This window comes from Schistocerca serialis, chromosome 6 (genome assembly GCF_023864345.2).
Source record: "Schistocerca serialis cubense isolate TAMUIC-IGC-003099 chromosome 6, iqSchSeri2.2, whole genome shotgun sequence".
NCBI classification, from domain to species: Eukaryota; Metazoa; Arthropoda; class Insecta; order Orthoptera; family Acrididae; genus Schistocerca; species Schistocerca serialis.
In genome coordinates, this window is record NC_064643.1 from 93,698,631 (window position 1) to 93,725,047 (window position 26,417).

The following is a 26,417-nucleotide window of genomic DNA, read 5'->3' on the forward strand; positions in this document are numbered from 1 at the left end:
CATGTCCAGACATTGTGGGGTTGTGCAGCCACCTCTCATTACAGATGTTGGATGTCATAGGGTGGGTAGAGTGGTAAAAGACGGCAGGCGGTGAACTGCGGCGGAACGTGAGGGAATCGACATCAAACTTTAATGCTGGGCAGAGTACATGTGTGTCTGAACGCACAGAGCACCAAATACTCTTAATGTTGGGCCCTCCACAGCTGACAGCCCATGTAAGTGCCAATGTTAACACCATGACATCCAACTACTGTGACTGAAATGGGCACGTGATCATTAACACTGGATGTTGGCGCAGTGTCACACTGTTGCACTGTCTCATGAATCCCAATACCTTCTTGATCTTGCCAATGGGAGGGTGCGAATCTGTCATATTCCAGGGAAACCACTTGACACCTATACTGAAAGATGGAGACTAGCAGGTGGTGGTTCCATTATGCTCTGGGGAACAAGGGTCCAGTGAAGCTCATGCAATCCATCATAATGGCCAAGGAGTATTGTACACTGGTTGCAGACCATGTACGCCCTTTCATGATGATCATGTTTCATGAAGGACATATCATTTTTCATCAAGATAATGCACCATGTCACAAGATCAGGAATGTTACGAGAAATGCAGTGTTGAGTTACAATTGATGTGCTGGCCTCCAACTCACCGGATCAGAACTTGATCAAACACATCTGGGATGCGATTGAATGTGGCGTCAGAGCTCATTGCCCCCCCCCCCCTCCTCCTCTGAATTTATTATTTGTGTTTGTGTAGATGTGGTGCCAACTCCCTCCTCCAGTGACCAATCAAGGCTTCACTGCTTCCATGCCACAATGTGCCACTGCTATTATCTGTGCCAAAGGTGGACATACCAGGTGTTACGTAGGTGGTCATAATGTTCAGGCTGATCAGTGTAAATAAAATGCTAAAATTAAAGACAGCAAAAAAATCATGAATGGTGACAAGAAGAGTATAGAAAAAGAATATGTTAAAACCACAGAATGAAAGATTTTTCTACCTCATCATAATATCACTCTGAAGTTGTAACACCATTTAAACAAATCTCTGACATCCCATGCAGGGTTATTCTAAATGATGGGCCCATTTTCAAAAATTCTTATGTATGAACAAAATTTATACCAATGAAAAGAGGAAATTTCAAAGTTTTTGGTGGGTGGCGCCAGACAGGCGATGATGGTTTCAGAAGTGGCCTGTAGAGTTCGCATGGCAATATGGTATTCATTCCGTTTCACTGTCAGTTGTGTGTTCTTGAGTTCGCAAAAAGTGAGTTGCAAATTGCAGTGCAGTGGGCATTTCATACCAAATTCGGTATTCAATCACGAACTCGTAAAAGCATTAGCTGTTGGTTTAAGCAATTTAAACGGCCTGGGAGTGTGTGCAAAGGAAAAAGCACAGGCCAACGGCGTGTGTCAGAAGATGATGTCCGACGGATTCAAGAAAGTTTTGTGCACAGCCCCAGTAAGTCTACCAATAGAGCCACTTCAGAACTTGGAATATCCCAACTAACAGTGTGGAAAGTTCTGAGACAGTGTCTGCCATACAAGCCCTACCTATTACAACTTGTGCAGGATTTCAACCTCAGTGACAAAGAGAAGCATCTCACATTTTGTGGCTATGTGCAGCAAAGATGGAGGATGACGCATTTCTACAGCATGTAATTTTTAGCGATGAAGCGATGTTCCACCTTAGTGGAAAAGTCAACAGACGCGATGTTCGCATATGGGGTTTGGAAAATCCACATTCACCATTGCAACATGAAAGAGATTCACCAAAGATCAACGTGTTCTGTGCCATTTTCTGTACAAAGGTTTATAGACTATTTTTCTTTGCAGAAAGAACTGTAATGGGAATCACGTAGCTTGATACATTGGAACAATGGCTGTTCCCTCAAGTTATGGAAGATTCCCAGGACTTCATTTTTCAACAGTATGGAGCTCCACCCCATTGGCACCATGATGTATGAGGCTTTTTGAATGACTCCCTTCCTCAGCACTGACTCGGTCGCAGGGGACTCGAGGATCGGGCTCGGCACTTCTGGTCACCATCATCTCCTCACACTCTGTGATTATTTCTTATGGGGTTATGTGAAGGAAGCTGTTTACGCATCGCCACAACCAACCACTCTGAATGATCTGCGGAACTGGATCACTGCTGTTGTGCACTCAGTAACAGCAGATGCGCTTTTGCGTCTGTGGGACGAGTTTGGCAACCGCGTTGATGTTTGCCGTTTGTCCAACAGTGGCCACACTGAACATTTATGACATTTGTAATTATTAATTAATGATTAAAAACTATTTAATTATAAATTATTAAATTTATTAAACTGGTATCAAACATTATGAAAAAAACCTTTGAAACTTCCTCTTTTCACTGGTATAAAGTTTGTTCATTTTGGATTTGTACTTGAATAAATACATAGTTTTGAAAATGGATCCATCATTTAGAATAACCCTGTATATCACATATGTTAATAATTCACTTTATGTAGATATCACTACATCATAAGTTTGTTAAATAATGGTTTAATATACACAATTAATTTGAAAAAAAAGTATAAATTCACCTCTGGTTGCACTCCACTCCCTGGTATGCTTAACATAGATGTGACTTTAGATGCAGCATGCACATGTGGAATATCAAGAGGTTTGGACCATTCGTCAATCTTCAAATCTGCATCCTGCAGCTCATTCCAAAGTTTCTCCTCTTCCTCAACCAAGCATTCTAACCTGCAAGTGGTGGAGACATTGTGTACTGACATATAAGTTTCGATTTTGAGCATTAAACACAGCTCATATTGCTACATCAAAATGCCCTTACTCAGTATATAAAGCTGTGCTGTTACGGACAACAATGCCACCAAATTTTACAGCAAACTATCGGAACTGTAATCTACAGAATCATTTACTGATTTTTGAAGTAACTTATGTTTTTGGTTGTTTAATATTTTACTGGCATCAATGAGCAGCATTGTCATTATCAGACTGATATTGCCACAAATGAGAAAACAACTGTTTTTAACACTGGGATGGAAGAAAGGTTTTGATGTACTGTTCTGCTTATGGAGAAGTAGTTGGCTACGAAGTCAATCTTGGGTTGGTCATGCATAGAGCAGTTAATTACCTGGAATCTTGCCGGCATTCACCAAAATTTATTTAGAAAACCGTACAAACCGTGCAACAGGATGGCTGGATGGGGATTTAAATTCCAACTCTTCAATATAAGTTTAGTGATTTAGTACCAGCTCATTTGGTAGGGCCAACCTTAGCAAGAACTTGTGTACTATTTAAATGGGTAACATGATTGCCATCATTTAGTGCTTGTTTGGCAATGGCTCAATTTTTGTGTCTCCCACTCTGCAACTTCTGTTGTTTTATGTTTCCAGTCTTTACAGTGTGCCCTCTCATTTTGGTATTGAGACATTTATAAACAGAACTTGTTCCAATCTATAGTGGTGTGATACAGCAACCAGTGGTAACAACATGAAAAAAAAAGGTCTTGTTTGCAAAACTGGCATTTACAAATTCAAGATAATGCAGGTTGATCTTGCTTGTCTTCAGTCAACCCGTGGTACTGACTTCTATAGCAACTTTTACACTTTGTTGCCAAGACAATGTGGCCATAAAGTACTACATAATTAGTTCAAAAAATAATTTGTGATGCAGGCAAAAGTTTGGACACTTGGTGTATTTTCTATGAGATAAATTGAGCTTGAAGTTTGAAATATCAGACCAAAACTTTAAGCCATAAAATTATTTAGACAGCTAACTGAGACAACAAACCAATGTTAGTTGTGAATCCCTTTTGTGGTACAAGATATTGTGCAAGGGATTTACATGAGGTACATAAGAGGTATGTCCAAAAATTCCAGGATTTTGTCCACAAAATTTTTCTACATGTACCTTTAACTTGTTGTGCATGGTCTCCTTTGAAATACTCTCCTCCACAATTGATACACCACTCCCAATGCCTTTCCACTTCCAGGATGAGTCTTTGTACACCTCCTGCTGGATCGTGTGAAGTGTCATCTGTGAATTTTCTTTTATCTTGACTATCATTGCAAATCTTAATCCTTTCATTTGGATTTTCAATTTTGGAAATAAATAAAAAGTCTGCAGTGGACTTCGTTTTTTTGTGCAATAGTTACAGACCAACAGAGACCATTGTAAACCTTATCAAGGAACAAGAGTGGCAAAATGTTTATAGTGCTGATACAGTAGATGATAAATATAATGCTTTCATCAAGACTTTTCTCGTGCTCTTTGAAAGTTGCTTTCCGTTAGAACGTTCAAAACAGGGTACTAGCACAAACAGGCAGCCTGGGTGGCTGACTAGAGGGATAAGAATATCCTGTAGAACAAAGTGGCAATTATATCAAAACGTTAGAAACAGTCAAAATCTAAATGCAGCAGCCCATTACAAACAGTATTGCAAGGTGCTTAAAAAGTTATTAGGAAGGCAAAAAGTATGTGGTTTGCAGATAGAATAGCTAAGTCTCACGATAAAATTAAAGCCATATGGTCAGTCGTAAAGGAAGTGGCTGGTCTGCAGAAACAGGTCGAGGATATAGAATCAGTGCGTAGTGGGAATGTCCGTGTTACTAATAAGTCGCATATATATACAGTATTTAATAATCACTTTCTGAATATAGCAGGTGAACTAAATACAAACCTAGTTCCAACAGGGAATCATATAGTGGTCGTAGAAAAAAGTGTTCCGAGACTGTTAGCTGAAATGCTCCTCCATGATACTGACAAGAGGGAGACTGAGTTATTAATTAAATCACTAAAGACCAAGAACTCTCATGGATATGATGGCGTATCTAGCAGAATACTGAAGTATTGTTCTATGTACGTTAGCCCAGCACTTAGCCATATCTGTAACTTTTCCTTTAGGAGTGGTCGGTTTCCTGACCGATTAAAGTACTCGGTAGTGAAGCCACTTTATAAAAAGGGAGACAGGGATAATGTTGACAATTATAGATCTATTTCTATGCCATCGGTGTTTACTAAAGTTATCGAGAAGGTTGTATATACAAGGTTACTGGAGCATTTAAATTCACATAATTTGCTGTCAAATGTACAGTTTGGTTTTAGAAATGGTTTAACAACTGAAAATGCTATATTCTCTTTTCTCTGTGAGGTTTTGGATGGGTTAAATAAAAGGTTGCGAACACTAGGTGTTTTCTTTGATTTAACGAAGGCTTTTGACTGTGTTGACCACAAGATATTACTGCAGAAGTTGGACCATTATGGAGTAAGGGAAGTAGCTTACAATTGATTCGCCTCTTACTTTAAGAACAGAAAGCAGAAGGTAATTCTCCGCAATATTGAGAGTGGTAGTGATGTTCAGTCCCAATGGGGCACTGTTAAGTGGGGCATTCCCCAAGGGTCGGTGCTGGGGCCACTGCTGTTTCTTATTTATATAAATGATATGCCTTCTAGTATTACAGGTGATTCAAAAATATTTCTGTTTGCTGATGACACCAGCTTGGTAGTGAAGGATCTTGTGCGTAATATTGAAAAATTATCAAATAATGTAGTTCATGAAATAAGTTCGTGGCTTGTGGAAAATAATTTGATGCTAAATCACAGTAAGACTCAGTTTTTACAGTTTCTAACTCACAATTCAACAAGAACTAATATTTTGATCAGACAGAATGGGCATATTATAAGCGAGACGGAACAGTTCAAGTTCCTAGGGATTTGGATAGATAGTAAGCTGTTGTGGAAAGCCCATGTTCAGGATCTTGTTCAGAAACTAAATGCTGCTTTATTTACCATCAGAACAGTATCTGAAATAAGTGACAGTTCAACACAAAAAGTAGTCTACTTCGCGTATTTTCATACGCTTATGTCATATGGTATTAATTTTTGGGGTAATTCCTCTGATTCAAAAAGGGTATTTTTGGCTCAAAAACGGGCTGTTCAAGCTATATGTGGTGTAAGTTCGAGAACCTCTTGTCGACTCCTATTCAATAGTCTGGGAATTCTGACATTGCCCTCACAGTATATAGTTTCTTTAATGTCGTTTGTTGTTAGCAATATTAGCTTATTCCCAAGAGTTAGCAGCTTTCACTCAGTTAATACTAGGCAAAAATCAAATCTGCATGTGGAATGCACTTCCTTGACTCTTGTGCAGAAAGGAGTGCACTATTCTGCTGCATCCATTTTCAATAAGCTACCACAAGAACTCAAAAATCTTAGCAGTAGCCCAAATGCTTTTAAGTCTAAACTGAAGAGTTTCCTCATGGCTCACTCCTTCTATTCTGTCGAGGAGCTCCTGGAAGAGCTGAAAAATTAAGCAAATTCCAGTGTTACATTGTTGATTTTCTTTATTTAAACTTAGGAATTGTTGCCTGAATACGTGTCTTGTATTTCATTTTATCTGTTTCTACTATCGTGTTATAATTTCATGTATTGACTCGTTCCATGAGCGTGGAGACTTCTCCTTAATTTGGCCCCACGGAACAATAAATAAATAAATAAATAACTATTGTGATGCAAGAGCCATGAACTGTCTCACCACATTTCAGGCCATTTCCATCTCACATTTTCTCACAGGTGTCACAACATATTCCAATAGTACCACTGATTAACAGTTTATCCCCGTGGCATGAATTCATGATGAACAAATGCTTCAAAGTCAAAGAAAACTATTAGCATGACTTTGACATTTGACCTGACCTGACGAGCTTATTTTGGTCTTGGAGAGCCATTCCTGGCCCATTGTAAAGATTGAATCTTGGTCTCAGCATCATAACTGTAGACCCATGTCTTATCACCAGTTATGACTCTCTTAAGAAACATTTCATTCTCATTTGTGTGATCCAAAAGCTCTTTACAGATTGTGAGGCGAATGTCTTTCTGGTTTTGACTAATGAGCTATGCTATGAATTTAGCAGCAACATGACACATTCCAAGATGCTGTGTCAGGATTTCAAGACATTCTTCTGCAATATCTTGGAGCCAGTTGTTGCGGCTACATGCAGTAAGCGTTGCTTCATGCAGTGGAGAATGGCAAAACAGAGGCAGCCGGCAATCGCGGCATTGCAAAGTAGGTGCGGCACAGATAGCCTTACTGACAGTTGCAGTCTACCAACCGGCTGACGCAAGGATGCACGCAGACCGAGCGCTGAGCGAAGCCTGGAGAGTGCCGAGTAAGGGAAGTGAGGCCATCACGCTAAGTTACGGTGCAATATGCACTCCGTCTCAGGCCACAATTTGCCCATTGGGACCATCCAACCACTGTGTCATCCTCATGGTGAGGATGCGGATAGGAGGGGCGTGTGGTCAGCACACCGCTCTCCCGGTCGTTATGATGATTTTCTACGCTGCAATATACTGCGGGAGAAATAACAAGAAGCTGCCACTGAGGGTAAAAAACGTCCTCCTGCCAGATATAAATAGTGGAGTGCAGGCAGCAATGGAGAGAACCCATTAGGAAGCAGTTCGGATCTGAGGACGGATGTGGTCCGTGTCTGAATGTTCAATCTTTGTAGGTTACAATTCCAGAAGTTGCTCCAGCTCGCAGGAGTCATCCGTTCACATCCAGATGTCAACCACAGCTCTGGGGGTCGGCCCGACTTCGGTCGGCACCACGGCTGACTAACTACTGTGAGAACTTCCAGCGGGACTGGCCGCAGCGCGGTCTCGATCACAGGCGCCGCCGGGGACTGATGCCTGGACACTTCACGGCAACCCGACCCCACGGCGCACGGTCTGTCCATGACGGGAGCTCGCGGACAACCCGACTGACGGCTTCCTAGCCGCTGGTGCAGCTGGCGGCGGCAGCTGACCTCACGGTGACACGGCTCCGTGGGGGTGCCATACTGGGCTGCCGAGCGGCGAGGAGTTCACCTCAACCACAGAGCATCCTGACTTCAGCAGAGCACTGGTGGCACGTGTTGCGCGCACTGTCGGAGAATCTACACAGCAGCAGCCAAATGCAAGGATCGGCAGGGCTGGGCAGCAACGATGAGAGAGAAATTGTAAAGAAGGCTCAATAAATAATTGTAAAACTCCACGCCGTCTCAGTCTTTGGCGCAGCCACTGTGTCTGCTGCTAACAAGTACTGCAGAAGTCGTAACAAGTGGCCACCTGACGTAACACAGTCTTTCACTGGCACGCACAGTTCTGTTGACATTCCTGACATGAGTGCCATCAGTAGACACTGAAGGGTGTCCTGAATGAAGGCCATCTTTAAGTTCCGTCCAGCCATTTTTTCACTGTGTGAATCATTTGTAACACTAAGTATGACTTAAGCACTCAACACTGTAGGCTTTCTACATCATTTGGTATCTCTCTGTAAAAGTTTTCTTGCAAAATTTAATGCAGACACGTTGCTCCTCTAAGTCTGCCATCTTGAAATTCGCAAACAGTGTGACACAATGTTCTACTCAATATAGCACTGAACAATAACTAACAAACATACAACAATGAAACTTCTGGCAATTACACATTAAACAAAGGCATGTGCAGGGATGCCAACCATATTTTGCTCCAACATACCACTGGCGCGAAATTATGAATGTTATGGAATTTTCTGAATAGATCTCATATTTAGAAACTGATCATGTTTAATACCTGCTCATGTTTCATAACCCATTTGCAGCATCAGTATTGGCAGCACTAACTTTAAATACAGTACACAATTTTTTGTGTTGTAATGTTGTACAGACACAGTCTAGAAGTAACACATGAAGAGATCCACAATAACACTGAAAGAAGTATAGAACAGTATGAAGTCTCATAACTACAGAACACATCAGTATACAGTCTCATAGATGAGCATACAATAAGCAAGTAAACATACGTGAGGCCAAGTGTCTGACGTTCCGGGCTTATATTGGGCTGTCGTGGACACGGCACAGTGCTAGATGTGCCATCTACCCTTGTTGCAAGCTACCTCTCTAGGCTGGCAGTGGAGGCCTTTGCATCCCATGCTGTTTGATTATGCGTGCTTATAGTAGTGGGGTACATTTGCTTGTCTGACTGGCAGTCATCACTTTGAACAGCTGTTTTGAGTGTAAGTTACTGTTGGGTACATTGTTTGTGTCAATAAAAAACTAAATATTTATTTCCAACCATGATTTTCTCATTGTAAGCACTCAGTTTAGGATTCTCTATTATCTGTACAAGTCTGACCCCCACATTTTGGGACATTGTGTATATACTAGACAGGATGTTAATTTCAAAGCTGAACAAGGAAACAACAACAGATCTGTGATGGTATGAGGGGGTTATTTATTAAAAGCCATATATTTTCAAATTGTTTACAAAACAACCTTATCCCCTTCAAAATACCCTCCATTACAACTAATACATTTGTCCCACCGGTGCTCCACTGTTCAAAACATTTGTAGTCACCTTCAGAAATGGCTGACAGCTCCTCCCTCATTTCTTTCTTGACTTCTTCAGTCATGTCAAATCGGTGTCCTTCCATGCCCTTTTTCATGCGTGTAAATAAGAAACACTCGCACACAGAAATTCAGGCAAGTAAGGTGTGTGGAGCAGTGGAACCATGCCATTTTTAGCCAAAACATGTCTAACAGATATGGTTGTGTGAGGAGGTGCGATGTCGCGGTGGAAGAACCAGTCTCCAGTCTGCCTCAAACTGGGTCTTTTTTGATGAACACTGTTGTGCAATCTCCATAGAACTTCCAAATAAAAGGTGTGATTGACGGTCTGACATGGGAGAACAAACTCTGGATGATTCGGGCAGTTGATGGAAATCTATAACAATGATTGTCATCAATCAACATGTAGCCATTTTTAAATAAAGCAAACCAAGTGCCGGACCAAGACTCGAACTCGGGACCTTTGCCTTTTGCGGGCAAGTGCTCTACCAACTGAGCTACCCAATCACGACTCATGCCCCGTCCTCACAGCTTTACTTCTGCCAGTACCTCGTCTCCTACCTTCCACACATTACAGAAGCTCTCCTGCGAACCTTGCAGGACTAGCACTCCTGAAAGAAAGGATATTGCGGAGACATGGCTTAGCCACAGCCTGGGGGATGTTTCCAGAATGAGATTTTCACTCTGCAGCAGAGTGTGTGCTGATATGAAACTTGCGGAGACATATCAGCGCACACTCCGCTGCGGAGTGAAAATCTCATTCTTAAAGCAAACCACTTGTACACTTGAGTTTTTCCCGCAGCATTATCTTAGTAAGCTGTTTCCAACATTAAAACAACAGTTTCAGCAGCATTTTTACTGAGCAGAAAACTAAATGTCACAGCTGCACATTGTTCACTACGGCGATGTTATTCCAGTTTTTTTTTTTTTTTTTTTTTTTTTTTTTGTACACACATATAACATACTGTAGTAAACAACTCTACACTACTGAAAGGAATTCCAGTGCAAAATAAAATGGGTGTGTATTAACTCAGGTTTTAAAAATCTCTGACACTATCACTCCTTGCTGAAAATAACACCTACAGAACAATGTGCATCTTTAAACACAATGGTTAATAAAGTCTTACCTATGTCCAGAGAGGTTTCATTTGTTGTTCATTGAATGAATGCTTTAGTTCCTTTTGGTTTTAACTAAAAATTTCATTGGTGTACTTGGACACTAGATTCACAGATGCTTGAGCATAGACCTATGTGAAGTTTGCACGGTGGTACTGGACACTCTTTTCATCACCTTTTTCTACATTTAAAGCATCATTTGAGAACTCACAAAGGTAACACAGAGGATTAAACCATACGGAATAATGGGAGTGATAAACAAGCATCCATGAGTCAGCTGCTAAATCTGTTCAACATGACACATTAAAAAAGTAAACATCTTTTTCCGAAAAATTAGAAATGTTCTACTTAAACCATTATCAGATAATATTGTAGTGCTTTTATGTAAGGTTTGTGTCAGAAACTGAATGCAGAATGTTTTGTTGAAGCTGCATATCAATCTGTTGCTGAAGTTGATCACTGCCTTACTTGCTAATCATTGACAAAAACACTCATGAACACACTGATGTCTTTTACAAATAAAACTTTTTTTTTTAACCATCTCTCATGTTTATAGGTGCTCACAGGTAAATATCATGAAAAACTACCATCTACTTTAAACTATCACCATCTGATTAATTTTGTACCACATTTGTTGATATTGGAAAATAAGTTTCTGCTGCCTGTTTTCTGTACACATACAAGCCACTGATAAACTTTCTTCTAATTCTATAAGGTTTCAATGCAACAGTATGGCTTTGGTTAAATCAAGACATATGTATATTGGTTTCAAATTATCATTTAATGATGCAGATGCCACACAGACAACAGAACATGTTGTGTTTTATATTGACATGCCTGTCCCACAACTAAACCAAATACAACAGAAAAATCACACATTACCTATCCACCTTCCTGCATATCCTCACCAGCTCTTTCTAGTGCAATGACTCTCTATGCGAACACACTTGAGAAGAAGAGTTCTGGAGAAGTACGCAGTAATGCCATTTCAAAAGCTATCACAATTGCCTGGTACATGTGATGGCATTGTACACATACCACCACCACTGTCACAAAATGTTTATTGGCATTTTGCAGCTCCTCTGAAGTCCAGGGCTACACAGTCCTCTCTTCACATCACTACTCCAGACTCATTGTCCACTTTCAGCCACCATCCACATGATGTTTTGTGTGGCCTAGTAAAGTGATGGAGACAAAATAAAGTGATGGAGACAAGAGTCAGCCACCCTCCCAAATGCACCTAGTCATTGATCAGACTTCTATCATATATCTGGATTGTTCTTCATTAAGTAGCAAGGCTGGTTCCTGGATTTTTCATCTGTTTTCACCTGCAATTCCTGTGTTATACTGTACCAACAGGAAGAGCATTTTGTGCAAATAAACATGGACTCACAACACTTCAGTGGTGGCAAGGAAGTGTCATATTCCATGCATGTCAGTAGAACAAAACTGATCTTACAATACGAAAAATCATTCAACACCAGCAAATTCTAATTAATTTGCACCTTCATCTGCTAACACACACCACCCCCCCTCCATCCATCACATTTACAATAGCATGTCAAGGTATTTCACATACATAACAAAACCTGAAGGAAAACTTTTTTCATAGTGTAGATAAAGGCAAAACCATTCCATACGTTGAGAAGGTTGGTATCATTAACTGAATTTCTCTTCTTATCTTTCATTGTGATTTGGAAGCTTATTGACTCATTATAAAACAAGGCAACTGGCCAGTATTATTAGGCTATACCCTAGTTTAGATAGCAAGTGCTATTACTCATGTGCAAATTACAAATTGCACTGAGCCTGTGCAGACTGCAATCAATAGTATTTCAGTTTCACTCCAGATACAGTGGCTCAAGACACTGCAATATCATCATTTTCAGACTCACAGTTGAAGTCATAGCTTTACTGAAAATAATTGAAACTAATAATAAGAAAGAATGAACATCAGCTTGTCATTCCTCAGGCCAGCTGGACTGAGATGTTCATATTCGTTCACAAGGACGACTGGGAAATGACACATATGAACGGCCTTGTCAAGCACTATGTATACTCGTCGGGCATGGATTCAGAATTACAGCACCACATATACCCTTGTAGATAGTGTGCAGAATGCCATTTGACACTATCTGAAAGATTTAACATTTGGACCACCACAGAGCAGACTTATAATGGCATTCACTATGACTTCATGAAAAACCACTTTCTAAATTATATCTGTAAAGAACACATTGAGCACCATCACAGAGGCTACTCTGCAGGCCCTCAGCAATGGCCCCTGGTTTACTCTGCACTGTATGAGGATGGCTGCATTGGAGGTAGTGTGCACCTAATTTCCTTTAATTCACAAGCACACCTCCCATTATTGGCAGAGATGAGTGCCCTGGACTGCCTGAATGTATTCGTTGGGTACATTCGACAGACAGCATGATTATGCAATCAGCAAGTGAGAAATTTAGTGCCTTGATTACTTCTCATCTCTTTCACTGCATTAAATATCATACATTATTTGCCATCAAAAAACCCCAAATTCTCTGGGCAAGTGTATCTTCAGGACACATGCAGGAAATATCACAAAAGAGAAAACTGACTTACAAACAATATCTGGGATAAAATTCTTTCTGTATTTCTATAAATGTAAAATAATTGTAGACCTCTGTATCAACCATGATGGTGAATGACTCCACCATCTGCTATGAACTGATACATATGCTGGGCTTATAACTTTGAAATTTACATCTTTAACTGTGAAACAACCATGTAAACTTCTCATTGAGTGAGAGACACCCATGAGGTCACTGAATTTTTAAAATTGAGCAAATCTGTGTTTTCAGCACATATAATTTTTTACTCATCTTAAGTTAATCTGGAACCATATATACATACTCTTTATCAATGTGCTCCTTGAGTCTGGTAAGCTGTTTCTCCAATTCGAGTAAAGCTGTTCGGAAATGACTGAGATCTGAAAAACAAGGAAAAGAAAAGTTAATTTACTGTTGATAATTTTGTCTGGAAACGTGTGCCTCAAAATTAATTTACCACTGAGTCAACAGAAAATTCATTTTGGTACATAAAAATCAATTTCAGGTAGATCATGATTCACTAATGGAAGATATGTTAAGCTGAAAGGAAGCGCACACAAATGTATGGTTATCAGCTGTGCTCTTGCACAGTTATTCTTCAGAGAGTAGTAAACACCCCTCCCCCTTCACCTACAACCACAACACGACACTCCTGTTCATTTCGTGAGAAGTGATTGATCCTCATTTATAAGAATGTAACGTTAATATGCTAATAATAATAATAATAATAATAATAATAATAATAATAATAATGCAGTCATACCAATACTTCGTATTCTATCTTCAGTGCTGATATCAAACTTAAGTTGGACCAATGTGTCCATAGCTGCCAGCAAGGAATTCTGAAATGCTTCCAAATCTTCCAGCCTGAGAGAGAAAAATAAAATACTTTGTAATGCCTTTTCATTACCACAATATAGAAACATAATTTCAAAATATCAAATACTACCTTTTTGTTTCCCTTCCACTGACATATGCTTCTAAGTCAGTAGCAACATCCCTATCAATTATTTTCATGTTATTGAGAATGGACTGTACAGATTTTTGTAAGAAATCATGCTGAACTTTTAATCTCACTGCTTCACAGATGAAATCAGTGTTTGACATTTCATTTTCAGCTTCGTTCACTTTAGCAGGTTTCACAGCCATTATCGATGTTAATTTAAAATGCAACAACAATAAATTATTCTTCATTTTCTTCCTGCTGGAAAAAAGACATTATCATGAAAAAGCCTTCAGGTTGGTGGAGTAAATGATGAAATGTGTGAGCAGAGATACGGAGATGTTATTAATTGATTGTGTATGCTGTACTACTGATACCATTAATGGCAGTGTGCTTGTGTTGTTAGTAAAAGACCTTAGCTGTACTCAATGTGCATGTAAAATAGCTGCAAACTAATCCCTCCCTAGCTAAATGGAAAAAGCTTCTGCATTGAAAAAATACAATAAGAAATAAAACTACTGCTCTTCCAATTATTTTATTCACTGCAGACTAAATACAGACATGGGAAGTTTACGCACAGATGACAAGAAATACCAGTAAAAGCAAATGGATTATTTGTTTTAATGTCTTTTTTTAGAATCTACTGTAACATTTTTCCCACACTGATAACTAATTTTGTTGAGTTACAGAATATATTCTATTGGTCCAAAGCTGTTCTGTAATGGAGCAAAATTGGTTACCAGTGTGGAATAAGGGAAAAAGTGGGCATTGTAATATTTTGTTCCTCTTGCCCCCACCTCCCCCAAAACTTAAGTGCACTTTCCAGTAAGGAAATAAAAACACTTTTTTCCATTTGTTTGTTGTGTTTATTATTTCACAATTACCGGTTTCAGGCACTGTCATCAATCTCCTGACACATTGAAAAATATACAAACAAATGTCAACTGGAGAGGTAATCCTTATCAGGATTGGGTGCATTGTTGTCATCTGCTTTTATATTTTTCAGCACAACTGAAGGTGTGTGACTTATGCCCTATAGTACTAGAGTACAATGGGGTAACAGCCAGACTACAGATCCATTGGGCCCAGATCCAGTTCCCAGCTGGTCTTAGGATAGCTAAACTCTTGAAATGATTTGTTAATGGAAAAATTGTCTAACAACATTATCGTTCAGAGTCTATGTTACGATGTAGGTCCCCCAATAACAAGCTCAGTAAGCCAGTTCAAAAGTCAGAGGAAGACAAGGGCATACTGTGAAACCAAATTTTGGGTTGAGGAGTGATTTACTTTTTACTAATACTTCTCTGATAATCGTCACCCATGGATGTCACTATTATTAAAGAGAAGTAGAGAATGGTAAATATTTATGGACTGAAATACAATTGTCCACTGAAATAAGGTTTAGGATAGGATGTTCCAGCTCACATGTCCATCCAGGGCCAGTTGTGGGCAAATGGCTGACACATGGACAGTCTTGCAGCAGGACAATAGTGTGTGTTCATACTCCACTGGCTGATTGCCCATGGACAGTGTTGGCAAAACAGGGGTGGCCGAGCATGCACAGAGCACGCACAATGATACCATCTAATGAATAGCCTACATTACCTATATCTGCCCTCCAAGTGGGACATGGTTAAATGGGGGGGGTCCCCAGGAATCAGTGTTGATGTCATTCCTCTTCCTTGTTTACATACACTGATCAGCCAGAACATTATGGCCACCTACCTAAAAGCCAGTACGTCCACCTTTAGCATGGATAACAGTGGTGACACATTGTGGCATGAAAGCAATGAGGCCTCAGTAGGTCACTGGAGGGAGGAAATCTGCACACGCAAGTCACCTAATTCCTGTAAATTTTGAGGAGGGGGAAGGGGTATGAGCTCTGATGCCACGTTCAGTCACATCCCAGATATGTTCAATCGGATTCAGATCATCAATTGTAACTCACCATTGCATCACCCTCCTGGTCTTGTGATATGGTGCATTATCTTGTTGAGAAATGACACTGCCATCGGGAAACATTATCATCATGGAGGGGTGCACATGGTCTACAATCAGTGTACAATACTCTTTGGCTATCATGACACCTTGCATGAGCTCCACTGGATGTTCCCCAGAGCATAATGGAGCCACCACCTGCTCATCTCCATCCTGCAGTACAGGTATCGAGGAGCTGTTCCCCTGGAAGATGGTAGATTCGCACCCTCCCGTCGGCATGATGAAGAAGATATTGGGATTCATCAGACAATGCAATGGCCTCCCACTGTGTCAACATCCAGTGCTAATGGTCACGGGCCAATTTCAGTTGCATCTGCCGATGTCATGGTGACACACCCATGGGATGTTGGCTGCAGAGGCCCATCATTAGGAGTGTTTGGTGCACTGTGCATTCACACACCCTTGTACTCTGCCTAGTATTAAAGTCTGATGTTAGTTCCGCCACCTGTCCTATTTTACCAGTCTGCCCAGACTACAATGTCCAACATCTGTAATGAGGGGCGGGTGCCCAACCCCATGACATCTGGCCATCATTTTACCTTGGCTTTGCAATGTCTGAAGACACTCACAACAGAACTCCTCAAACAGCCAATAAGTCAGGTAGTTTCCAAAATGCTAGTCCTGAGCCTCCGGGCCATCACAATTTGCCTTTGGTCAAACTGAAATGGAGCATGCACCTTCCCTATTCTACACATGAACAGCATGCTCACTGATACTACATGTGCCGTGTATGATTCTGAATAGCAATCACTCCTTGCCAAGTGACGCTGCTACTGCCTGAGCATGTTTATATCGACAGTAGCTTGGTGGTCATAATATTCTGGCTGACAGTGTAAATGGTATACCATCTAATATTAGAGCTGATTCTTAAATATTTCTGTTTGTTGATGACACTAGCTTTGTAGTAAAGGATGTTTGTTGTGTGCAACGCTGGCACTGTTTTGAATAGTGCAGTTCAAGATGTAAGTTCATGGCTTGTAGAAAATAAACTAACACTAAATCACAGTAAGACTCAGTTTTTACAGTTTCTAGCACACAATTCAAGAAAACCTGTTGTTTATAATTACACAGAATTGGCATATGAGTTCAGACAGACATTAAGCTGTTGTGGAAAGCCCATGTTCAGAATCTTGTTCACAGGCTAATTACTGCCATTTTTACAATCAGAACAGAATCTGAAGTAACTGATAGTTTGACACAAAAAGTAGTCTGCTTATATTCATTTGCTTATGATGTATGATTTTATATTTTGGGGTAACTCTCCACATTCTGAAGGAGTATTTCTGGCTCAGAAATGAGTGTATTAATTGTTGATTGCATTTATATATACTTACACCTTGTCATCTTTTTAAAATTCTTAAACATTTTATTTTATCTATTATCACTTTTCTGTTGAAATTTCATGTACTGACACATTCCATGACCATGAAGATTTGCTCCTCAGTTTGGCCCTAAGGAACTAGTTGTGTAAAATAAATAATTAAAAATCCCCAAAGGTTATTCATGCAATTACAAGAAAATGGTTTGATGTTCAATCCCTCTGAATGCATCTTTGGAGTAAAAGGAGTTTGTGTATCTGGTATTTGATCACAGCACAAGGGATACAACCACTGTAAAGCAGTCCAGACACAATCTTCTCATTTCCATATGCATATGAATGAAGATAATTATTTGGTTTAAAGAATTTATATTGGAGAATTGTTTGGAATCATGCTTCCAGTGATGAACCACTCAACAAGTTTCTGAAACGTTCTCTGATGCCAGGAGACAACAGAAGTATATGATCTAGGCACATGCTGCCTTTGTGAAACTAAAGACCACAGTTCCAAGAACAGTACACATAGCTCATCTCTCAACATTAAGGCTTTTATGATGGATGCATTGTCAGACTGCAATTGGAGTTTTTCCCAGTAACAGACCAATAATCTATTGGTGGTCCCTTACATTCTTTTATCAGAAACTGTCATCTTCAGAAAGGAACTGTTCAATGTATGATCAAGACCTGTATGCAGACTATGCATCTGCCAAGAAGTCTGACACATACTTGAAGATAGATATGTCACTTTTTATCAACCACAACTCACTAACATTGGTCCTAGATGCCAGAGAAAAATAGTCCCCACATCAAGTACGACAGTTAAAGTTCATCTCACAATTAACAACAGCCATCTGATGTATTAACAGTGAACAAAATGTGCCACCAGACACCTTTCTCACATTGATGCCATAACAAAAGAATTGTACTTTCAAGCTCTTGCACATGTTCAAGATATATATGATGAACTAACGTCATTCCTTTTTATTATGTCTAGTCTGCAACTATGACACTTCAAAATCTCAGACACAGGCTCTGAATTGTATTACAGCATTTCAAAGTTGGATAGATATCTTTCTCTGTGCCAGGCCAGACAAGCTGTGACATTTCTGTTGAAACCTACATGGGTTGTATGAAAATCCATATAACCCATGTAGGTTTTGACAGAAGTTCGCAGCTTGTCTGGCCTAGCACTGAGAGAGACTTCAAAAGCTTTGTTCATCAGCATAATACTTTCCAATGAAACAAGATGAGCCATCATGTTTCAGTTCCTGTTTGCACATTCTGAGCATGTGCAAACGGCATCACTGGACCACTCGTACCACCTGAAGGATATCTGTTTGAAACTAGTTGACTGTTTTTCACATTTGCCCGAATTCCTTCCAATTGAGACACAGTACCGCAAAAACAGTTACTGAAGCCTTCTTCCACAAAGTGACTATGCTATTTGGTGTACCACTTCACATCACAACAGACCAATGTAGACAGATTGGACCCAGCTATTTACAGCTCTTGGGACTCTAATTGGTATGTAATCCAATTAAAATCACTTTGTGATCAAATGGTTCTGAGCACCATGGGCCTTAACTGCTGTGGTCATCAGTCCCCTAGAACTTAGAACTACTTAAACCTAACTAACCTAAGGACATCACACACATCCATGCCCGAGCCAAGATTCGAACCTGCGACCGTAGCGGTCACGCGGTTCCAGACTGTAGCGCCTAGAACCGCACAGCCACTCCGGCCGGCACTTTGTGATTAATGTTTCAGTGAGTTGAGTGGTGAGGCCACATGCCAGCCAACTGTAGTTCTTTCATGAACACCACACGTTCACAGTGTTGCCTGTTTTGTACATATGTTCAGCAACTTGTGAAGCATAGCTGACTGGATGCTGACAATGCTGTCCACCGCCACTGTAACCTGTCAGTCACAAAGTAATTTTAATTAGAGTACAATCAGAATTTGGGGAACAACTTACCACCTCCCAGTCATTGGATTAGTGGAATGCCTATGTAATCAACTAAAGACTGTCCTATGACACCATGTCTCTTGACACTGGATACAAAATTTACCTATTGTCTTGCTAGGTTTGCAAATCTCTCTCAAAGAAGACTGCAGCACTATAATGGGTGAAGTTGTCTATGGACAAACACTACACCTGACTCAAGACTTATTCTCTGTTACATCATACAATTCTATCAAAGTGTCATATTTTGTCTAGCTGTTATGGTATGATATCTGAAAGCTATGGCCACCTACAACAAAGAAAAATAATGTAAAACAGCTGTTTATCTTCCAAGACCTGCACACATGAGATACAGCTTTTGTTCATCATGATGCCATTCAAAAGTCACTGTATGATGATCCAGTCTCCATGATTGAGTTTTTAATATTGATTCTACATGGAACTTTACCACAATGTCCACTGTCAGACTAAAGCAAGACTTCACAGAAGCAGAACTGTGACTTACAAGACCAAAACTGCAATAAGGACTTCACCTAAATCCAACAAAGCTTTTTTTCTACATGACAAACTTGTAGCAGTATTCATTGTAATGCTGCACAACATGTGGTAATGCACTGTAGACAGGACACAGTACTTACAGTTGCAGATAAATATTTTCTCTGAATGACATCACTTTAATCATGTAAATATTAAGCTCCCAACAGTAGATAAACAGCAGCTATGCAGTATAATTGAAGAGGTAACAGCTTTTTCCCCTATTTACTCAATTAAATTTAGCTGCAATATGCATGAATGGCATTAAGCAGTATAGGGATAATTGGCTGTTCATACAGTATACAGATTAAGCTTCTATGATAGTCTTCTCTTTTGTTGATGTATACCCTGACTCATTTGACACCATGAATGAATTAATGTGTGAATGAAACGAGGTCAAACATTCTTTTTGGAGAAAACATGTAAAAACAGACTTAGCAGGGGCAAAAGGGAACTACAAATAAAATGACTGCATTTTCTCACACAATGGTGTAACTGTACACAAACCCAACTGTGCTATTTCAGTTTAGAACTTCTACATCATAGACTAATAAGAAATTACAGATTTAGTTTATGAGAACTAATTGAAGAATGTGGAAGTGTTCCAGTTAAATTTAGCGTCAAATTCAGAAACCTAGAAAATAAATGTCGTCACTGACAAACAACAAGGGGCATTTATTTAACAAATGTATTTGTGCAAATAGCAAAAAATAATATAAGTAGAAAGGAAACAAAAGAAAAGAAAATGTCAAGTGATAGACTGAGGCAGTGGCATTAGTAAACAACACAATTATGCACTAGTAAGACTAATGATAACATTATCATTGTTGAGATTCAAGTCCCAACAGACAGCAGCATAAAACACAATGGTATAAGCAGAATAAAACCGGAAAACTGACACAATCTCCATGGGAGTGTTAAAAATGAAACATCCATTGGCTCCAACAATTTACAACCATACTCTCCACTTCAATATAACCTAGACCTCAGACTATGCTACTGATCAGTTTGTCAACATAATTTATTTATTTATTTTTTTTTTTTTAAAGAAATGTATTTCTTTGGTGATGCAAACTTTGGCATCACTAGCCAAAGCAGAATGATAGTATTGTTGCTTCAGTACAGTTTCCATCTCCACTAGAACTATATAGGAGTGGTAAACAATTACAACAGAAGAACTAAATGATATATTGTAAACAAGACAATGTACCATTTAATTCTTTTTTAGTATTTGTTTACTGCACCTGTATAGTGCAGTATCATGAGAAACATCTGCAACTGAAACATACAAATAAAAGCAATGAAGGCACCGTCTATACAAAATATGATTTCAAGTTTCATGGAATATAATGACAGATTGTGGTTTTCATTAGACCTGAGGCAGCTAATACAGAGAAGGCTAGAGTTCATAAAAAATTACAAACCGTGTTGAATTAAATAAAAACTTTTCTGAAATGTCTTCAAGGGAAACACAGAACATGCAATGAAGATAATAGAAAAAAACTGAGTTGGACACAGAAGAATATTCCATAATAGTCGTCGGCTCATTCCATAATGTAGGAAACATAAGAAGTGTAAACAACTTGGCAACTACACTACTGGCCATTAAAATTGCTACACCAAGAAGAAATGCATTGGACAAATACATTTACTAGAAGCGACATGTGATTACATTTTCATGCAATTTGGGTGCATAGATCCTGAGAAATCAGTATCCAGAACAACCAACTCTGGCCATAATAATGGCCTTGATATGCCTGGGCATTTAGTCAAACAGAGCTTGGATGGCGTGTACAGGTATAGCTGCCCATGCAGCTTCAACATGATACCACAGTTCATCAAGAGTAGTGACTGGCGTATTGTGATGAGCCAGTTGCTCGGCCACCACTGACCAGACGTTTTCAGTTGGTGAGAGATCTGGAGAATGTGCTGGCCGGGGCAGCAGTCGAACATTTTCTGTATCCAGAAAGGCCCGTACAGAACCTGCAACATGCGGTCATGCATTATCCTGCAGAAATGTAGGGTTTCGCAGGGATCAAATGAAGGGTAGAGCCACGGGTCGTAACACATCTGAAATGTAATGTCCACTGTTCAAAGTGCCGTCAATGCGAACAAGAGGTGACCGAGACATGTAACCAGTGGCACCCCATACCATCACGCCATGTGATACGCCAGTATGGTGATTATGAATACACGCGTCCAATGTGCGTTCACCGCGATGTCGCCAAACATGAATGCGACCAAAATGATGCTGTAAACAGAGCCTGGATTCATCCGAAAAAATGATGTTTTGCCATTTGTACACCCAGGTTCGTCGTTGAGTACACCATCGCAGGCGCTCCTGTCTGTGATGCAGCGTCAAGGGTAACCACAGCCATGGTCTCCGAGCTGATAGTCCATGCTGTTGCAAACATCGTCGAACTGTTCGTGCAGATGGTTGTTGTCTTGCAAACGACCCCATCTATTGACCCAGGGATCAAGACGTGGCTGCACAATCTGTTACAGCAATGCGGATAAGATGCCTGTCATCTGGATTGCTAGTGATACGAGGCCGTTGGGATCCAGCACAGCATTCCGTATTACCCTTCTGAACCCACCGATTCCATATTCTGCTAACACTCATTGGATCTCGACCAACGCGAGCAGCAATGTCGCTATAAGATAAACCGTAATCGCGATAGGCTACAATCCGACCTTTATCAAAGTCGGAAACGTGATGGTACACATTTCTCCTCCTTACACGAGGCATCACAACAACGTTTCACAGAGGCAACGCCGGTCAACTACTGTTTGTGTATGAGAAATTGGTTGGAAACTTTCCTCATGTCAGCACGTTGTAGGTGTCGCCACCAGCGCCAACCTTGTGTGAATGCTCTGAAAACCTAATCATTTGAATATCACAGCATCTTCTTCCTGTCGGTTAAATTTCGCGTCTGCAGCACGTCATCTTCGTGGTGTAGCAATTTTAATGGCCAGTAGTGTATAACATCGTATCAGTGGCAGCTTTCTCATACGGGTCAAGCCATAGATTAGTCTGTCACCATAACCAGGTTGTTTTGCTTTCACATTCAATGGCTTCACCCACTCACCTTCCAACCTAACCTAGACCTCATGCTAAGCTACATATAACTTTGTCATCACAACAAGGTTTTTTTTTCTTTCACATATGTTGGCTTTGTGAACTCTACAAACTGTAAAAATACAAACCAAACGGTCACATTACTGGTCAAAGCTGTTGACTAATATTAAATATATATCTTGCCCCACCGAAAATAATGATCACAAATTCCCACTCTGTCTGAGAACACAGATTTTGAGAAAGTTCTTGATTCAGTTTCAACAATACCTGCACTGACAGCCTTCAATAAACAATACTGTGATTCAACATACATTAGTATGTTGAACAATATGTGTGTCAATACAACAGCTTCCATTAGACTTCATCAGGACATTGATAATTTAAGAATGAAAACAAGTATCTTAAACAAGGAAATCCCATACTACCAAAATTCTAGTAGTCCTAGAGGAAGTTTCCTAGGCCTTAAACTGGGAAAATAAATGACTACATGTCAATGGCGCAAATCTGGAACACCTATATTCTACAGATGATATTACACTTTTGCATCTATGTCCATACTTCTCAAGTAGAGGAGGCATACTTTAGTACTAGTGTCATTTCCTCCTATCTTGTTTCATGACAAAAAATAAAATACCTACAGCCGTCCTTATGATTTTATTTTATTTTGTCGCTACCATTTTTGACGCTTCATTGCGTCACCTTCAGGCTGTTTTGATGTGGTACAGATTGATATGATCCCTATGCATAACCAAGTTTTACCCACAACTGAGCCTCTGGGCTAATTCCATTCCACATCCCTACAAATTGTTACAAATGGCTTCAATGGCTCTGAGCACTATGGGACTCAACTTCTGAGGTTATCAGTCCCCTAGAACTTAGAACTACTTAAACCTAACTAACCTAAGGACATCACACACATCCATGCCCGAGGCAGAATTCGAACCTAGTGGTCGCGTGATTCCAGACTGTAGTGCCTAGAACCGCTCGGCCACTCCGGCCGGCACAAATTGTTACACCCAGGTATTGGTAAGAATTGGTTGATCCCAACTGTGACTCACTGATATTATGCAAATGAACGATTTTCACTGATATTATATATTTTGAGAAGAGCACAATATTGGATTTCTGAACATTTAATGCAAGTTGACAATCTTTGCACCACTTTGAAAGCTTATCAAAATCTTACTGAATATTTATGCCACCTCTTTCAGACACAACTTTAGTATAGATAAGTGCATCATCTGCGAAAAGTCTGAGTTTACTATTAATATTGCCCACAAGATCATTAATATACAACACGAACAGCATGGATCCCAACACACTTCACGGGGGCACACTCGAAGTTACTTCTACATCAGATGATGACTGTCCATCCAAGATAACGTGCTGCGTCCTCCCTAACAAAAAGTCTTCAATTCAGTAACAAATTTCACCTGATGATGCCCCATATGATCGAACTTTTGACAATAAGCACAGATGTGGTATTGAGTCAAATGCTTTTAAGAAATCGAAAAATACTGCATCAGTATAACTGCTTTGATATAAAGCTTTCAGTACATTGTGAGAAAAGTGCGAGTTGGGTTTCACATGATCGATGTATCCAGAATCCATGATGATTGCCATGGAGGAGGTCATTCCGTTCTAGACACAGCAGTATGTTTGAGATCAGTAGTTTTGTGGATCACTTCTACTACCCTTCTTGCAGAGGAGTATGACCTGTGCTTTCTTCCAACTACTAGGCACAATTTTTTGTTTGAGGGATATGACACATTATTGTTAGAAGAGGGGTAATCTTAGCTGCAAATTCAGTATAGAAACTGACAGGATCCTTTCAGGTCCTGGAGCTACTACAGATTTTACTCACCATTTCAGTGGTATGCGGATTAAATTGGTGCAATTGAGCTTTGTTTTCCTTCACAATAGAACATTTGAAAACAAGGTTAAACATTTCAGCTTTTGCTTTGCTACTCTCAATTTCAATTCCTGCCTGATTATTAGGGCAAGACACTAACTTTGGTGCCACTAACTGCCCTTATATACGACCAGAATTTCTTTGGGTTTTGTGAAAGATTGTTTGACAATATTCTGCTAGGGTAGTCGATGAGGGCTTCATGCATGGCTCTCTTGACAGTCAAACGTGTTTCATTTAGCGTCTCTCAATCTATATTCCTGTGATTTGTTTTACCAATGTTATGCAGTGGTATGTTTCTTTAGAATTTCTTCACAGTGAGAATATACCATGGAGGGTCTCTCCCATTATGAACTGTTCTACTAACTTCATATTTATCCAGTACATGGTCAACTAGATACTTTTAAAGCTGAACCACAGTTCCTCTACATGCTCTTGCCCTGTGCTGAATGACGTGACACTATCCATTTCTTAGCTGGTTTATTGAACATATATATCTTTCTGTTTGTTTTAGTCAACCTCTGTACTTTGGTAATCATTACTGCCACAACCGCATCATGGTCACTGATACCAGTTTCAATGTGGGCATCCCCAAAGAGATCAGGTCTGTTTGTTGCCATTAGATCCAATTTGTTTCCATCATGAGTGGGATTCTGAACTATCTGTTCTACGTAGTTTTCAGAGAAGGCATTTAGTAATGCTTCACAGGATGTCTTATCACACCCACCACTAACAAAACTGTAATTTTCTCAACCGATCTTTGGATGATTAAATTCTCCAAGGATGATTACAGTATGATTGGGTAACTTATGTACAAGCAAACTGAGGTTTTATCTAAAGTTTTTGGTCATACCAGGAGATATGGTGGGTGATAGAAGGGTCCAGTTACCACATTATGCCCTGCCCCAATACCGAGCCTTGCCCAAACAGTCTCACATGGAGCTTCTATTTCCATCTCGGTGGATTTGAGTTTCTTGTCTACCGTGTCAAATAAACCACCTGCATTTCCCATTAATTTTTCCCCACAAATCTCAGTGCCATCAATTTCAGGTTTCAGCCAGAAGGAAAAACTTTTTCAGTTTCTTTTCAAATTTTACTTGCTGTTTGTCAGACACTTTATATCACTGGGCAAGTCTAAAATTTTGTCTGCAGTGTTGTGCACCCCTTTTCGTGCTAAACACAACCTTAATGTGGAGTAATATACTGTATCATTTTTTGTTCTGGTATTGTAATTATGTACGTCACTGTTCCTTTTGAACTGTAGTGGATTATTTACACCAAACTTCATAAGGTTGTGAAGCAGTAGTCAAAATGACCAACTTCTGAAGCATACGTCTACAACATGATATTCAGAGTACACCACATACCCTGTATTATTCTTACAGCATGTTTTTGAGTAATGAAGACTTTCTTTCTTAAAGATGAGTTACCCCAGAAAATTATTCCCTATGACAAAATTGAATGAAAATAAGCAAAATATGCCAGTGTCCTACTTTGTTTTTCCTCAAGATTTGCAATGATTAGTGTGAATGTGCCTGAACTACATCTACAAATTTTTGAACTTTTCACCCAATTTCTTATTTCCTCATAATGTGATACACTTG

General features: G+C 39.8%; 1 protein-coding gene across 1 annotated transcript in view; it reads right to left on the bottom strand.

Moving 5' to 3' along the window:
• Positions 1-26,417, bottom strand: part of LOC126484511 (coiled-coil domain-containing protein 112-like) — a 147,420-nt gene that overhangs the window by 115,229 nt on the left and 5,774 nt on the right. Inside the window, exons 2-5 of the mRNA XM_050108048.1 lie at positions 14,019-14,270; positions 13,833-13,936; positions 13,374-13,449; positions 2,574-2,736 (exon numbers count right to left, since the gene is read on the bottom strand). Of these exons, the coding sequence (XP_049964005.1) occupies positions 2,574-2,736; positions 13,374-13,449; positions 13,833-13,936; positions 14,019-14,263 (588 nt within the window). The 5' untranslated portion in view covers positions 14,264-14,270. The remainder of the gene's footprint in view (positions 1-2,573; positions 2,737-13,373; positions 13,450-13,832; positions 13,937-14,018; positions 14,271-26,417) is intronic.